This window comes from Uloborus diversus, chromosome 2 (genome assembly GCF_026930045.1).
Source record: "Uloborus diversus isolate 005 chromosome 2, Udiv.v.3.1, whole genome shotgun sequence".
NCBI classification, from domain to species: domain Eukaryota; kingdom Metazoa; phylum Arthropoda; class Arachnida; order Araneae; family Uloboridae; genus Uloborus; species Uloborus diversus.
In genome coordinates, this window is record NC_072732.1 from 48,035,922 (window position 1) to 48,054,964 (window position 19,043).

Here is a 19,043-nt window from a genome sequence, read left to right on the forward strand (position 1 = left end):
AAAAAAATCTTTTCATTTTATGGATTTTTAAAAAATGTCTTCAATTTTTCACATTTGCCCCTATAGGTGGGGGGGGGGGGCACATGTGAACAAGCCTAGGGCACATATGAACACGACTGAAAAATGTAAGAGGAGCATCAAATTTCAACGAAAATATCTTAAATATAAAACATATACGCATATACCAATTACATTGAAAGTTTTGTAACCTATACTGTGTCCGTTTAAGTTGTATAGTAACTGTCAATAAGAACACATTTTTTTCCGAACTATATAACTCTGCTCAATGCCAAATTTTAGAGTTTCGTATCATGCTCTGATTTCTGAATCGACAGGAGAAAAACTTATAACAATGCAAAGAATATTTTATTATGTGGAGCTTATTCTTGTTATACAGTGCGTTTATGCTTCATACAAAATATGGTGATGGTTTTTAAAATTATTTTAGACCTCAGTTTTTAGTTAAAGGAAACTATTTAGTCTTTTTTTTTTCCTTTGTAAATATTATGTAACACAAAATTTTTGACCAACTATTTAATGCGCAAAAAATTAAAAAAAAAAAACCGAGAAAATAAATAAATAAATAATTAAAAATAATGAATTAATAATTATTCATAAATTTACAAATTAATATAGCAAATAGAAATATTTACACCTTTTTTTAACACTTATAATAATGTTAGACTAATACTTATATTACGGCGTAGATATGGGAACTGCTCATATGTGCCCCTACACGTTGTGCTCCACAAGTGTCCCGTCATCTACCTTAGAACTAATTTTCAAAAATGAAGAATTGTTAATTTAATTTAAAAAGTGTTAAACATTGTCAAAAATTTAAATGTTTATATAATAGTTTGCAATAGTTAAGTTTAGCTAATGAGTTAGTTTAAAATATGTTTTCATGTGAAGAAGATAGCAATAAAATTACATACAACACCTGGTAAAACAAAGATGTTGTCACCACAGAAACATAATTAGGCTCATTGCTTTAAAAGTTAGGCCAAAAAGTAGGATTGGCACTGTCATTACTTGAGAATTTTTCAAGATTTTTACTTGAAGTTATCCTAGTAAAACATAATATTTTCACTTGTACCCCGTGCTCAAATGTACTCCCCTTTACCCTACATGCTTTGAGGATGGATTTTTTTTTTTTTTTTTTTTTGGTATCTGTAGCGATAAAGAGGCCTACTTATCGATGTCTATTTTAGTCACATAATATTCGTCATGCTTTTGGAGGATACTAGTAAGTTTAATTTACTTTTTAAATGTGCGTGCATTTCTGCTAGATATGATTTGTATAAAAATAATTTTAATAAAAATAGTCTTTAAGACTCGATTACTAGTGAACGCATGATGTATGTTACTTTTCAACATTTTCCTAGAAAAATAACAATGACGTTGAAATGAATTGCTCGGGGCAGGAATGTTATATGCCACATGATGTGAATTTCTCAGTTGGCTCATTTCCAGATTATAAAAAATATTTGTAGAATTTTTCAAAGGAATTATACATTCTATATTCTGCCATACTAAAATCACATATGTTTTTCTCAAAATGACATAATCCATTTTCATGTTTATTTCAATTTTAGTTATGAGAAACAAAAATTTTGATCAAAAAGTCACTCCTCGTGGCTTGTCCCATTTCTGCCCCGAGCCCTTCAAATTTTTCGATCTTGGTGGTACAAATTATTCGGCTATAAAATTAATGAATCACAGGATGACGAGAAACGTTTAACTCACCTCCACAGGCATGTTAGATAGAGCGATGTAGTTCGGTTCATGGACTAGAGATACTGTAAAAGTTGATTTAAAGCTTGGTTCATCGAAACAAGGAAAAGCTCTTCGGGCATAGGTGGGCTGAAATTTTGATGTAGCGAGATACCTATTAGGAAAAATAAAGTTGTCAAAAGGAAGAAGAAAAACAAGTTTGAAATCATAATAATAATACTACAAAACAATATAACATGATACTTAAGAATTATGCTTTTTGTTTATATATATATATATATATATTATTTATATATATATATATATATATATATATATATATATATATATATATATATATATATATATATATATATATATATATATATATATATATATATATATATATATATATATATATATATATATATATATATATATATATATATATATATATATATATATATATATATATATATATATATAGAAGTGAATCGGCGAAATCTTTTTTTTTTCAAGACAACTGCTATTAGACTGTAAAAATTAAAATATCCGCGTAAAGTTGCAACGATAGAGATTATACTATGTGTCCCTATTTAAGCTGCAAGGCTCCTATTTTTCGCAACTGTTAGCCCTAGATGAATACAAACAACTGCCAAAATAGTCAAAATAAGAAGCATAATTAAAACATTTAAAGTTTGAAGCGAAAAAGAAAATTAGAGGAAAAATAGGAAATTTTACTTTTTACAGGGCCTCTAGGTCCTCATAATTACATTTGAGGAAATAATCTCGATTGAAAAATAATACCGAGAAAAAGAATTAAACATTTGCGGCTAAAATTCGAGCGAAAAATCTAAGGGACCGAGCAGAAGATGATATTGGAAGATAGCTTCTTTTCAGAAGAATGAAATGTTGTAGAAGTGTAAAAAATAAAATATTTTTCCTTTTCATTGTTATTAAAAATTAAATGCAAATGTTACGCTACGATACTTTAAAAAAACACGATAAGAGGTCGTATATAGTTTGAAAAAACACATTCCATGCACACATATAACTTCAAAACATTGTTAGCCGCTGTATTTTCCCGCAAAAAGTGTAATTGACTGAGAATGTAAAGCGGTATATGTCACAAAACGCTGCGTTTCATATCTCTGTGAATTTTGGTCGTACTAATGTCAAATATTATGTGTTGATTTCATTTTTCAATGGGGATTATTTCTCTGAACATCACTATTAGTACCTAAGACCGTATAAAAGTTAGATTTCGTTTTTTTTCTGCTAATTTCCTGCTTTGCTTCAAAATTTCAATATCTTAACTGCACATCTTACTTAGACCAATTCGAAGTACGCATTAATTGGTGCGAAAATAGATGTGTTGCGGGTTAAAGGGGCAAGCCGTATGTTTATCATGCATTGTAGCTCTGAAAATATTTTAATGCATGCTCAAAATTATTACTATTTTTTAAACTACTACTTTTAAATTATTAATGCAAAACGCATTAATAATTTTAAACTAATACACATCCACCGAAAAAGGTATTACCGTCATTGCTCTTTAATGCAAATGCACTTGCACTTGCAATAAAGAGTAAATTTGAGAAAATTTATTAAGTAGCACATATATTTTGAAAGTATATCCTACTGCATAGTTTCTTATGCATGTTTTACATCTAGAATTATCACTCTAATAAAGCTTTATAGAATGAAAAAAAAAGTTTAGCAGCTACTTTGACTTCTTAATAGCGAGTGTAGGGACATTGAACACAAGGTTGAGACTATAAAAACGTTTAAAGTAGTTCTTTGTTGAAATCCTACTCTATCAGTGCATTTTTGAATTTTAGTATGTTCATCACTCACAAGAATATCGCATGTAGTGAATCAACAATCTTCATTTCACTAGTATTATTTTAAGAATTTTGAAATCGAAAGATTGCAGGTTTTTCTTTCTTAGTAAAAAATAATACCGTTTTAATTTTTCTGCTTTCCTCTACTTCATCAGCAGCTTTGTTTTAGTGTGAAAATTGGAAAATTATTTCACCTTTTTTCAATGGGAAAAGTAATTCAGCTTTTTCATTTTTCGTGTTTTTTAGCGTACTTGTTTATTTTATTTTTTTTAGACTTTTGAAAAAAAAAATTTTCCACGAGCAAATTTCTTTTTTATTTGCTTTTTTTTCTTTGAAAATTTCCTTATTTTTCAAAAAAAAAAAAAAAGTCTCTGTAAAAGTCAATATTTCCTTTCTAAAATTTCATTAAATACATTATTTTATGAATTTTACGTTGCAAATTTCTTGGTAGTTTAATTGTTCTTGGTTTTTCAGTAAAAATGTATCCCAGACTAAGCATTTTCTTTTTGATGAAAAATAAACGTCATCGTTAGAAGCATAAATAGCAATAAAAATTGACGAAGCGTGTTTTGATGCTAAGAGAAGTTCTTTATCCTTGGGAAAATGTTAGGTTATGGATTAAAAGACATTTGACAAGATTTGTGGTTGTTTTCATCAGATTTTTTTAAATGTCTTTTTACCAATTAGTTTACATCTTTTTTAATGATAAAGTATGAATGATCTTGTATACTCAATACTGTACAAGAGTTACAAAACTTATATCTGAAATATTTATTGCTATTTGCGGTTTGGTTTTGGTTTTTAATTCAAAGTACAAAGCGCTTTTTACCTTTTATCTTATGTCAGTGTCATTGAATGTTTCTCTTTCAAATAAAAAGTATTATTTCAGTTTTCTATTTGCCCTTTATACGGTCTTATACCTGACTTCGTCAAAAAAAATATTTGATGACTAAATGGAGCAAATAATATCATGTTCCAAACATTGTCAATGTTTGTTATTAAGTCGACGTATACTGTTTTATTTTTAAGTAAATAGGTATCCCTGACTGAATCATTTTTATTTCTTAAAAATAATCCATTTAGTCAAAGGAAATACCGTTTCAATCATGTACTTCTCTCTATTTAGCCAGATAACAAAAAAAAAAAAAAAAAAAAAAAAAACGAGCTGATGTGTGCATCACATGACTTCCTTTTACACTAATTTAATGATAATAGTGCCTTGGACTTGGAGTAAGCAAAGAAACACTTCAAATATTTTCACCCCAAGTTTGTTTCGAACCGAAGCAAAAAAAAAAAAAAAAACGTTTTATACAGATTAGTTTTCCCAATATTGGAAATTTTAATGTGATTCAATGGTTAACTCTCTATATATCGCAAATTGTGGCCAAAATGAAATCAAATTTAAAAAAAAAAGCCAAATTTTTTGTCGCCAAGTCGGCGAAAAAACTTTACGACCAAAAGCTTGGCGGTTTGTCGCCAAGTGTTTGCCAAATTATAACACCACTTGAGTTTGCATTGATATTAACAATGATTTCCCCCAAAAAAGGTCTTTTACACCTTTTTAGACCCCTTTAGAAATATCTGAATGCAACCAAAACGGGAGGTGCACAACTAGACTCCTCTAGGGGCCTACGTACCAAATTTCAACTTTCTAGGACATACTGTTTTTGAGTTATGCGAGATACATACGCACATCCACACATTCGCACATACGTATATACGCACATTCACACATACGCACATACGTACATACGCACATTCACACATACGCACATACGTACATACGCACATACGTACATACGCACATACATACGTATATACGGACGTCACGAGAAAACTCGTTGTAATTAATTCGGGGATCGTCAAAACTGATATTTCGGGTGTCTATACGTTCTTAGACATATATCCACGTGTGGTCGGGTTAAAAAAAAAAAAAAAAAAAAACATTTTATTCGGGGGCGAGCAAAATGGAAATTAAGGCTTTTTTTGGGGGGGGGGGGGTCAAAATTTTTTCGTGAATACAATATTTCCTTTACTTTGTAAAAGAAAGTAAAAAGAAAAACCCCTAGTAAAAACCCCGAGCCCTAGTGACCAAAACCGGTTCATCCGGTGAAAACTTATTGGAAAACAAATGTGCCAAAAAAAGCTACATTTAAGTTTCAAAGTCAGTTAAAAGTTGAAATTTTTTACTGTTTAAGTGTAGTGATTTTTGATGTCGGTTCATAAAGGACTCACTTTATCAAGTTTCGTCAAATAATAACATTTTATTACAGGTGCGCATTGGTTTATTTGAATGTTTCACAATTAAACGCACAAATTATAATAAATCAGAAGTTCTTTTTTGAAAAAAAAATTTTTTTACAAGAGTACTTGCTCATTTAATCAGTCATTAATCTCTTTGAAATCAGCATTAAATATCAACTATTGAAACAGCTTTTTAAGTGCTAATGCCCATTAAATCAAGTATATACGTATGAAAGTATCATTTTCATTCAATGCTTAGAAGATAAATTTTAGTTGCATTGACTCGTGTTAACTCTAAATAACTCCAGTTGACTTACAATCAAATTTTAGTATGCAGGAGCAAGGATATCTATTTAAGCATTTTAGGTTCATTACCAAACATGGCTGGATTTTAAGCCGTATTTCTTTGAAATGGATTAACTTCTCAGTTATTGAACGTATATATAAAACTAAACCCAGGGCAAAATCTGAATCATTCAATGCATTTGATTATTTTCTTGTTCAGCTCAAAATGCTCCACTTTTTACGTACAACGAAGAACAAATGTGTAAAGTGAGCAAACAAGTATGAACGCAATCAGGATTGTCACAATTGTCCCTTTTTTTCCAAATACCTGATATTTTAAAGAATCTAACTGAGCCAAACAAGGTCGTGAAAAAGTTCAATTACTAGTGTAATTGTTAAAAAGTTTATTAAAATAATAAAAACTTAAACACACAAGGTTTGTACAAAATATTGTTTTGATTCTTAAGTCAATGCAAATACACGATAAATGCGAGTACAATTACGCCTTCTAAACACTGGACTCAGAAAGCACCAGTTAAAATTGCCGATAAAATGTAAAATGAAAATCACAAATTTATAACAAAAAACTTACAGCTGAGATTTGTTCTGTTTCGTTATTTACACAATCTTTGTTAAACAATCGAACAAATTAATTAAATAAGGAAAATTAAAAGGTGAATTAAAAGGTGAAACTAAGATATTCATTTTAGCTTCGTAAGTAACTAATTAACAACAATAGGGTCTATCTCTCTCTCTGTTTTATTTAATACATAACTTTCGAACAAATTCCCCCTTCGCAGTTTTTTTCATCTTTAAAATGATCTGTAATCTTAATTTGATTGTAATATTATTTGATTGTAATATTGTTTGATGTAATGTAATCTTAATTTGAAAACATTAAAGAAATTATCTTATTTTTGTTGTCAAACTAAATTTTTAAAGTCGAAATGAGTAAGATATTATTAGAATTTTTATATGGAACTCTTGCCAGTTTTTTCTTCCAGGAAATGATCGAATTTCGTGCCAAACCTTAATAAATTTGTCAAGGTGGAATCGTATAACGTTAAAACGAACACATGAACATTTATATTTATTGATAAAAACTAAATTTTCAATACTTTACCATTATGGATTAACGTATCAAGAAATAAAGTAAGATGTAATATGTTTTTGAATAATTGACTGACTTTAAAAAGAAGCTACACTCAGTTTACATAAAAATTCTAATACGATTTCCCAAATGAGGAAGTTAGAAGCAAAGAGATGTAAGTGAACTTTTTAAAGTTTCGAGTAAAACGCGTTTAAAGTTTAACTCCTGGGTAGGCATTCATTGATTTTTTTTTTCTAAAATCAGGCTGTATAGTAGCACTCGCCAGATCTACTAGTACCATTTCTCGCCCTAAAACAGAAGAGAGTTTCTTCAACCGTTTGTACTGATTATCTTCAAATTTTTAATTTTCTCACTTACATCCCTGCTTCTCACTGCTCAAATGATCACTAAAATTTTGCAATGTGTCGCATACGGTCCTTGTATGCTTTTAAAAACGCAAAACTTTACCTCTGACTTCATATCAGCCTTTAATTGAAAGCAAGTAATAAGCTGAATTCATACAGTTAATGCGAAATTTGTAAGTAAATGAATTACTTCTACTTCGCCTTTTGTTACCGTCAATTGCTGATTGAAAAAACTTCTTAGAAATAGACATAGATATATGTTTTTGATCTTGCTAGCATAACTGATGTTAAATGATAAGATTTGAGTTGACCTATTTACAATCTATTTGCAGTATTAGAAAAATTTAAAAGTCTTCGTTATCGTTTAGAAGCAAATTCCATTATTCTACAGTTCTGATGTTGCAGAACGTCAGTTACAAAAAAGGTTCAGTTCTTTCATCGAATTGCGACATTTACACTGCCGTGGCAAGTAAAGGGGAGTAACTGAAAATTTTTCATTTTTCATTTGTTTTCATTTTTGTCATCTGTTGTACGTTAGCTTTATTGTAAAAGTTTCGTTATTTGGTTTTCGCTGAATAAAAGACGCGAAAAAAAAACGTCTAATTCCAACATTTCCCTATTGTATGTATTGAATCCAACACAAATTTCATCAAATATCTCGAAAACTAATTATGCAGATGCTGTCGTTTACCTGCCCACGGCAGTACACTGAGTCGGATTTACTGGGAGTAATTAATTCTCCATAACGTGAGCGTTTTGTAAAAGTGTTCACATTTTAAGCATTGAAATAATTTTGTTGACAATTCGAAGCTTTAAATTCCGTGAAAGTTTTAAAAAAATATTTCTTTTTTGATATGGAATTTTGTGACTAAAAATTTTCAATCAAGGCTTTCGTCAGAGAAAAGATTTAAATTGATCTTATTCTTACAGCATTTAGTCGAAAAAACACACGAAGTTGTTTTTATTTGTGCAGTTTTTCAGTTTAAAATAAATTGCTTCGAAATTGCTTCTAAGAAGACATTTGAACGCATTACTCGTTTTGAAAACACAGAAGAGTAAACAACCATGTTGTGACAGCTGATTGTGATGAAATGTCCAGGTATGAATCTCGAAACTGATTTGGTCATTGTCAAGAGCTTATTCACGTGAAAAATTTATTAAGTAATCACAAAATTTTTAAATAACTCTCTACTTGTGATGTAATATTAATAATGCATTTCTGTGGCAGGTTTACATGAACAAATAGTTATTACAAAATTGTGAAAACTGGGAAAACGAGCTGTGAACGTTTGTAGAAGTTCTCTCGGTTTAAATTTGCATTAATTTTATTGGACATTTGAAACTCTAGATTATGGGAAAGTTTTTTAAATTTGTAACTTTTATGATCTTCAAAAATGAAAATTTTCACGATTAAGATTTCTGTCAGCAAGAAATGAGTCAGTCAGAAGCAAAGTGGTGCAAATGCCAAAATTAAAAATTTGGAGTTAACCAGTACAAATGGTAGGAGATTGTACTAGTAGCTCTGGTAGGTACTGCTATACAGCATGATTTAGAAAAAAGTTTCAATGAAAGACTACCTAGGATCTGAACTTTAGCGTTTTACACGAAACTTTAAAAATTGCACTTACATCCTTTTGCTTCTCACTGCCTCAAATGTGATTTTTTTCTGATGTAAACCGTAAGCTGCCCAGTCCAATGTCACATAAAAACCAATGGGTTTCCTGCTCTTCAAAACGACTGATTAATATTGAATTGATTTCTTGCAGATCTGAGCTTGTGCATAAGTCACTGAATGACTATATTGTTACGAATTCTGTAAATAGTAGTTATTTTTATGATTAATTTTTTGTAATCTGGCTAGATTTGGCGTTTATTTCATTATCTTTCACCTAAAAATTGTCTTAGTAACGTAACCCGTAAATAGTTTCTTGTAATGCACATACAACCCCCTAACATTCAACTCAAGTATATGGTCCCCGGTAACAATTGTGAATGGAATAAAAAGAAGATATGAGAAATTTGTAGAACTTTGTAGGATTTTCTAAATATTTCTTCAGTCGGTATAAAACGCGGGCGTCTCGTGAATGGAGGAGGAGTAGTTGGTTTGCCTTCTAACTGTGGAGTTTCGTTTCTCGTTGCGCTTCGCGCTGTGTTATTGCGTACTTTGATGAAAATACGTGTTTTACCGTTGAGCTTACGATGTTAATTGATATTTGCCTAATTGTTGATGATTAATTTAGCAGATGTAACTACATTTCCTGAACATAGTTGTAAACAAATCTCCTGTGTTTTTCGAGAACTGATTCGCCATTTAAAGAAAATTTGAAGCTTCACGGAACACATAAAAGCCTGGTGTCTTCTTTATAAAACTAGGGTATTCTGATTATAACATGCGCACCTAAGTTCATTTTTTCTCAGTTTCATTTTCAGTAGTTCATACTTTCATACTGTCGTTAAAAACTGAATCATTTGGTACATGGCAGTAAAATAAGGTTTAGTGATACGTGTGATGACTTTAGTTACCTTTTACTTGCGTTTAAAGATAAGAGAACTTTAATGGTTTTGCGCCAGGGTTTTGGAGGTTTAAAAGAAAAGTGGCATAGTAGTCTAATAATTGAACACGTCTAATCAGTATAGGAAAGCATGAAACTCTTTAGTTGTTTAGTTTTCGGATTTGTGTGAAAGGAAGTTACTGTTGTTTTTTTTTTTATCTAAGAGAAATTTCAATCTAATTTTCAGAAGAAAAAGAAACATTTTTTGTGTGTGTTCATTTATTAGTCAGACTACCGTATACTCAAACTTTCGTATTATTTAAAAGTCTGCTTCTCCCCACCCTATAAATGTGATTTACTATACTAAAATTCATATCGGTTGCGCTTGACAGATCTGAATGCTAAAGGTTTCCTTAGGAATACTTTTAATGACTTACAGATACTCCACATGGACACATTCTTACTTTCTTATGAAAAAAATCTAACTCCTGTTCGATTCATCGCTTTGACTATGATTTTTTGTTGAATTTCTTTTATGTGTTATTTCTTAAATGAAGCGTATTGCTGAAAAAGTAGATATCTCCAAAAACTATTTTAAGGAAGAATTCACGTATCTGTAACTTTTCCTATTTTGCTCAAAATATTTAGAAGACAATTTTGATAGTCTTTGAGTGTCTGAGGTTGTTTATATACCTATGTACTGCTACAAAAAAAAAAAAAAAAAAAAACTGAAAAATGCATTTGTGAAAAAATTGGAATTTGAGATACCCACTTTTGCAACTACACGCTTCAAATATACGAGGTATATACTTTAACTATATTTCTGATCTCTTCTCTCAAAATCAAACGAAAAATTTATTAAGTCTTCTATTTTTTCCAAAAAAGTTGGTTATTCCTGGTTACAAAATATTTATAGCTTTATATATTTGTACATTGGTTATTCAATAACTTAAAAGGTAAAATTCAAACTTAAGTAAAAACACGTTAAAGAAGAAAAATGAGCTGATCAGGAAAGCGTACAATATTTTAATTCTGAGTCTTAAAAACGTTGTGCTAGAGAATGCTGTGAAATTGAACATTTAGGCAACTAAAATTCAAATAAATAAAATAAATAAATAAATATCAAATTAGGAATGAAAATATTCGATTTTTTTTACAATTTTGAACCTACAGTTAATTTAAGATAAATTAACTTAATGATATGTTCTTGGAGATAAATTTTCTTATGATTCGATATCAACATCGATTTTTTAACGATCTACTATATATTAAAATCTGTTCGCGTCCGTCTGTCTGTCTGTCTGAAGATCGATCTTCTCGAGAACCGCTGCGAATCGAGAGTCAAACGAGATACCGATCAATTCGAAATTTTCCAAAGAAAAAACAATATGGCCAATCTCGTAATTGTGCGACTTTAATTAGCGGATATTTTAATTAAAACGTTAATTAACATAACGTTATTCAAGAATTTTTATTTCTTTCCCGTTGCCATTTTACATATGCGTGAGCAAGTAAAATTCTAATAATTGTTTTAAAAGAGATTTTTTGGCTGCTGTCCAAATCTTAAAACAACGTTTCCATCTAGAATTTCATTTTAAATTAGTTTAAAATTGGTTGCCCTATTCGGACATAGCCTTTATTTTATCGTCCGTCCTTTTTTTATTTTTTACATTCAACGTTCTTAACTCTTTTCAGCATATGAAAGTTGTTTCTTTAGCTATGTTTATTGATTGTAGTGTAAGTTTCTCATTCACCGGCCTCATATTTTGGTACACTTAGGATGTGCGACTAATTATGTTTATTTTGTTGGACTTTTTCCCGTCACATGGATGAGTTTTCGAATTGTAACAAGTCTCTTTTTCTTTCCTGTTTCTATTTTTAAAATACAGTTTATATCGTTGAAAGAACATGTTAAATTAAGATTGTTTGGATTTCTATGCGAAACAGAGTTGAACAAAAAAGATTGTTTTTAAGGATTTTAACTAAAGTTAAATTGGAATCTGATGACTTGGTATTAAATTAATGCTTATTAGTAGTTATTTAGTCTTGATGCTTTAGTTTCACGTATTCAACCCAAAAGTATGTGTCATTCTATGTAAAAAGCTGATTGTAATTGTCTATCAGATGTAATTCATTTTAACGTGAGCACAGATTATAGTTGATAATGCATATATTTTCATCTTTTGTGCTAATTGAAAATACTCATAACTTGTATCATTGATAACTATGATTAACGTTAAAGAGATTTTTGCCAAAAATATGCTCTACTGATGTTTTGCAAACCTTGCATTGCGCGTATTTATTTACTCCTTAGCGCTTTAAAAACTGATGTCAGAGTAATACAAAAACATCAATTGGATATTTCTTTCATTTTTTAAGTAGCCCGTGCAACGCCGGGCACACAGCTAGTACATATTATAAAATGTGCGACTACTAATTATTTCATATGCTCTTTTTCATGGTATAAAATGACTATTTCAAAACAAGAGGATAATTTTGTGCGATGAAGGAACATATTTGGGAGAAAATAACATAAAAAATTTTTTTCTCTATTCAATATGCAGTTTGGTAAATTATTACGTTTATCGTTTTGTTTCGTTATCATAATTATTCGTAATGACATTTTAAAAATTTTGTTTTACAGAAAAGAGGATTAACGAAGGAGGATACACATTCGAAATTTACTTTTGAAATCCAACAATAAAAATAACAAAATGGTTTTTAAAAAGTTTTCATTGAAGTGAAGCAGGACTAATAACTCTAATATGTCTAACGCAAAAGAAAAGTCATTCAGTGCTGTATTGCAGATGTTATATAGATCTGGAATCCATAAACTTCTTTGGGGGGGGGGGGGTGAGATGAAGTTCCCAATAAGTAAAAAGAAAATTCTGTAAAATATATTGATAAAGGGTATGGTATTGACAAACACTGTCTGTAGTCCTTGTAAGGATTTTCAATTGTAGAAGACGGTTTGGTACTATCCGTTTTTTTTTTTTTTTTTTTTTTGTTCTCTCGTGATTACAACATTTGTTGGAATCATTTAATTTCTAAAATTTTCCCACATCATAAGGGGTTTTAGTAAAAACAATTATGAATTTCAGTAGGCATAAGTTATATTTAGCGTCAGTGTTTAAGAAGGAGTTATTTCATGAATAATTTGTAGCTGATATATTTCAAAATTAATATTTTCTATGCATAGTATTTTTTTATTGTTTCGATTTTTTATTTATGCATTTGATAGATCTCATTCAGTAGATTTGTAAGTAGTTACACATTTGACACGCACTGAAAATATTTTTCCCGTGTTTATATCAATTCCAGTTCAGCATTTTTGGATTTTTATTCAGCTTTTATCTCCAAGAGCGTAAAAGATTATTTATCAGTTACCTTCGTAATGATTTACAATTCTGTTTTCCAATTACTTAGAGCCAAATACTGCAAAAAAATCTACTTTTTTTCCTCACATGTAATTATCTGCAGATAATTGGTGACAACATGTTTCAGTTTAGCTTATTGTACAATAAAAAATGAAATCTTAAAATGAATGTAGTCTAAAAAATGAAACTATGTGCTTAGTATTACAGAAGTTTACAGTAAGTGAATATATATATATATATATATATATATATATATATATATATATATATATATATATATATATATATATATATATATATATATATATATATATATATATATATATATATATATATATATATATATATATATATATATATATATATATATATATATATATATATATATATATATATATATATATATATATATATATATATATATATATATATATATATATATATATATATATATATATATATATATATATATATATATATATATTAGGGTGGTCCTTATTTATATGGGAAATTTTTTTTTTCGGAATTCAACAAGTGACGCCCCCTAGTTTTGTGACACTATAATAAAAAGTAATCGGTGCAAAATTTGAACTTTATCGGTCAATAATAACACGTGCCCCTAGGACGTTGAACTTTAACACTTTTGGTAATTTTCCCACAAATCTTGGAGTTTTTACTTCAGACCCCGTACATCGTTTTTCCTATGTTTGCAAAATATTTTTACAGCGAGGTAGCCTAAAATTAATCTTTTTAATTACTTCATATCGTCTAAAGAATTTACATTGAATAAGAATGAAATATTGCTTTAGAAACTTTACCTTAATCGTATGCTTTTCTCAATGTATCTCAATCGTGTGCATTTTTTTTCCGATAGTCTTGGAGTGTCTGTAAAATACAAAATTGCTTTTGTGACTCGATCGATTAATTGTGCTTTTCTTTCAGTTGTATCATTCACAACTTTCAGCATTTTAAAAATATCTCTTCCCTTTAAATAACTTCCTTCATTTTGCCATGAATCAGGATCAAATAGGAAAACATCTTTTGGTGTTTGTAACTTATCAAACAGTTTTATTGACTTGTAATTGATTCTATGAAGAGGAAGGTTTTTACTAAGAAAGTATTCCAAATCATCTACTGTTATTTGAAATTTTTTATAGTCATCAGACACGTCTTCCTATTCAGCAAGCATTTTTTTGAAGTAGTCTTTTCCTATCTTCAAAGTTAATTCCTTCATCCAATACGTACAAAGCTACTAGTTCATCCCCTAAGTACCATAAGTGATTTATGAATTTTTCAATCACTGCTTCTGCTGCATGTTTGTCATCGTTTTGTACGCTGCATGTTTTTTAGAAACTAGACTTTATATTAATTTAAAAGCCCTAGAATGGGTTGCTGCGAAAAACTATATCTTCATACAACATTTAACTGTAAAACAGCATTTACGGGCAATCTCTTCATGTAAGGTCAATTTAAATTGTTTCCTAAATATACAAATATTCAAACAAATTCCTTTTGCCACCCATCTGACTCACAGATAAGCTCCAGGTTGCCGAAAACATACGAGTATCCCTGTAGGAGGGAGGACTTCACCAAGAAATATTATTACACGTTATAAGAATTCTCTGTAATATTTCTTAATTCCGCTTTCTATGAACAATAATATGTCATCAAATTCTTCTTTTAGGATTTAAATGGTATGTGTAATTTTTGAACTTTGAAGCGCTTAAATAATGGAATATCGAGTCTAAAAAACTAAGAAAGGAAAGAACTTCTTTAGAGACACTCTGCAGTACGATTTCAAGTGCAAGATGATATCAATACAAATGCAATATATCACCGTTCAGCTTTTATTCTAAAAAATTACATGCACAATTTATACGGCCGGTATTGTAAGCCGCTGTATAAAACACTACAGCTTGAACAGTTAGCAAAAAAGAGCAATCATCTAAGATATCATATACAACTGAAGAAATATCTCAGAAATTCTGAGTAGCTGCTCAACATTGGAACCTGAAGCTATCAGGGTAAGCCTATCGGCGTTTTTTTCCAGTTACATCTGGATGTAGCTTTGTATCCCTGGGAATAACTAAAAAATCTAAATTTAAATTCATGAAATCTGATTTTACCTCTCGAAGATTTTCTCTTGCTCTCTTAAGGGATGTACGATTGATCATAAACTTATTTGGAATCAAATTTTTTCTGCATCTACATAGGCTGTTAATAAATGAGCAAAATCTTTGTCCCTAATATGGCATTTGTCTAACGTTGATGAAATGCGAGAAAATCTCTAAAGTTGTGTCAAGCTTTTTTGCATTGTGGTAGACCAGATATAGAAAAAAGGTCCAACATGTTCGTATAGATACCCATTTCGGTTTCTAAATCTTGTGAATTGGAAGAGAAATTTGATGATAATAAAGGACTATGTGCTGAAATAGAAGACAGTTTAAAGTACGGATTTTTACATTATTCCGATCTGGAATTTCTTTTAATTTATATTTCAGATATGGAAAATAGAGTTTATTTTTATGGTAGGGTAATAAAGGATTTTTCAAAATATAAATTATATAATAATGCATAAACATTTAAGTATATAACTAAAGAACAGCGAATTAAAATGTAATTGTCATTACTTATATTTATAGCATGGAAACCTAGTGATTCTATTTGCCACACCTATTACATACACGGAAAATTTTCTAAATCAACACCCCCAAAGCCTGGAGGGAGCAATTTGTTGTTGTCAAAAATCATTCATTAATTGCCTAGGCCATTCATTAATGGTCTTTAGAATCCATTGTGTCCATCTTGGTGGAAAGAAATATTCCCCTGCCGCTTCGTTTGAAACGAGCGCGAATAGCGGTATGCCTGTCCCAAGGCCATTGGTGTACATGTACCCTATGTAATATGTAAAATTTTACAGAATGAAAGTGAGAGAATGGTTGGTGTGGAAGTAGCAACATCTATTGAGGTTCAAAATTACTTTAAATATGAAACCTATTAATATTTTTACATAAAAATGAGAAAATCCGCAATTTTTCTTCAAAACTCAAAAAAAGGGGGCCCTGGGGGCACGTGTTAATATTCATGGATTGACTTAAAATTTTGCATGGATCATTTATTTGTATAATGGAACAAATTGAGGGGGCGTCGTGTAAAATATCTACAACTTCAAAAATAAGGACCACCCTAATATATATATATATATATGTTAAATTAAAGGATATGCTATATGGTTGCCTAATTATTTTCTGCCGTTTCAAAAAGTTTATTTCTTTAATATTGTTATTTTATGTGACAATTTTAATTCTGAAATAACGAACTTATTATTGCATTTTCCAGCAAAATAAACTCAAAAAAATGTTTTTATGCGAGAACAAAATTTACAGCAATCAATTTGTTAATTAAGAAGATTTTTGCACAGTCAAACAAAAGCTAATTATTATAACTAAAGTTCATTATGAACATTCCAAATTAAATAATGCAAAGTGGTAAATAACATACAAAATATAAAATACAAAAAAAAAAGGAACATCAATACAAACTAATTGAAATAATTTCGTAACATCTTTACAACTTTTAAATTTTCAAGAACAAATAAATTGAATAGCAAAAAAAAAAAAAAAAAAAAACTGAAAGTAAGTTATTTAATAATTAAGAGAGTATTAATGATAGAAATTTGCGAAATTTGTGTAAGTTGATAACATGTACACATAAATAAGAAAGAAAAGAGAAAGTTTAGAAAATAAAAGAAAATATAATAAATAATCAATATTTTTCTAGTTCGTTATGAGAAAAAATCGTTACTTGCTTTTGTTTTCTGTTTTAAGTGAAAGAATTTAAAACACATCTTTTTGACTCGATTAAAAATCGAGTTTCTTTCTTACCCATAAAACTAAAATAGCAATAAGTGTAAAGAACAGAGTAGTATTGATTTAGAAACGAAAGCACTGTATTTAAGTATATACAAATTTCCAAAACATGAAATTAATCTTCTCGTGTTTAAAAAGATTCATCTCTTGATACTTTTTTTTTAACATGGAGTCTAAAACCTTCTCTGTATAGCTATTGAAGTACGAAGTTTAAAAAAAAAATATATAGCCGCGCTCGTAATCCCCTTATACTTGCTTTAGTTATTTTGGGAAATTTCAATCATTGTGGGCTCTTGGTGCGATTTTACCGAATTTGCTTGAACCTTCGATGATGCTCCCCCCTTCTTTCCTTACTTTGTAAAACGATATGATATTAATTTTCGTTGAGATATTATTGCCAGGTGCTGAGATACTTTTGGTCACCATAAAATGGCGCTAAAGAGTTTCATCTGAAATGTTTCCAAAACAAGTAGTAAAATTTGGCGATTGTTTGACATTGTGCAAAAGGGAAAAATAATGGAAATTTTTGTGCTGTTTATGGATTTGCCTAATTTAGTTGCTGAATTATTTAACACAGTAAAATTTCTTTTAAAGATTCTTTGATTGGCGATATTTTGTTTACATGGTGAAAGCTGAGAAACATTATGACGTAGTCTTCGGCTTCAAAAACAGCGACGTTGAAAAAAACTGCCAAATGCATCAGCTACGGAAATCTTTCTGCAAAAATTTTGTCGATCTGCTGATTGATTAGATAATGAGTAAGTGTTCAATCAGCATAAATAATAATAAAAACCATTAATTACATTAAAGTTCCGTTTAAATGGAAAGTAATCAGCCAAATCATGTATTACTTGCCAATCTTGTGCAAAAATCTTACTTCAAGATTTGACTCGAGAAAAGCCTTGAACAGTCACGAAAAGCAAAGATAGCCAACAATACAACAATTGCCGCTATCGACAGGGAGTTGAGATGATACACTAAATACTGTATTGAGTTGAGGAAAGCCTTCGAACATGGAACTAAAAAGCTCATAACTCGTTTTTTATTCTACTTAGAAATTTCGAATAGGTGCCATCTTCAGCAGAAAAATCAGAGCTTTCGATGCACATGTAATGTAAATATGTGAAAGTATTTTTTCATCCCTATATTAGAGAATTTATACAAAAATTGTGTTTTATTGCCCCCCTAAGGGGGTTTTGCCCCCCATAACGGGACGAAAACTACCCTATGTGTTATTCTGATGCATAAGCTATATTATTGTAAAGTTTCATTAAAATCCGTTCAGTAGTTTTTGCGTGAAAGTAACAAACATCCATACATCCAAACATCCATACATCCATACAGACAAACTTTTGCATATATAATAGTAGTAAGATATATATGTTAAATTAAAGGATATGCTATATGGTTGCCTAATTATTTTCTGCCGTTTCAAAATGTAAAAGGTTTTTAAATTAAGTTTATTTCTTTAATATTGTTATTTTATGTGACACTTTTAATTCTGAAATAACGAACTTATTATTACATTTTCCAGCAAAATAAACTCAAAAAAATGTTTTTATGCGAGAACTAAATTTACAGCAATCAATTTGTTAATTAAGAAGATTTTTTCACAGTCAAACAAAAGCTAATTATTATAACTAAAGTTCATTATGAACATTCCTAATTAAATAATGCAAAGTGGTAAATAACATACAAAATATAAAATACAAAAAAAAAAAAGGAACATCAATACAAACTAATTGAAATAATTTCGTAACATCT

At 29.6% G+C, this 19,043-nt stretch overlaps 1 protein-coding gene across 1 annotated transcript in view; it reads right to left on the bottom strand.

Annotated features, from left to right (window-relative positions):
• The window catches only part of LOC129216302 (uncharacterized), a 111,464-nt gene extending 109,691 nt beyond the window's left edge, over window positions 1-1,773 (bottom strand). The window contains exon 1 of the mRNA XM_054850511.1: window positions 1,747-1,773. Within this exon, the coding sequence (XP_054706486.1) occupies window positions 1,747-1,758 (12 nt within the window). The 5' untranslated portion in view covers window positions 1,759-1,773. The remainder of the gene's footprint in view (window positions 1-1,746) is intronic.
• Between the last annotated feature and the right edge of the window lie 17,270 nt (window positions 1,774-19,043).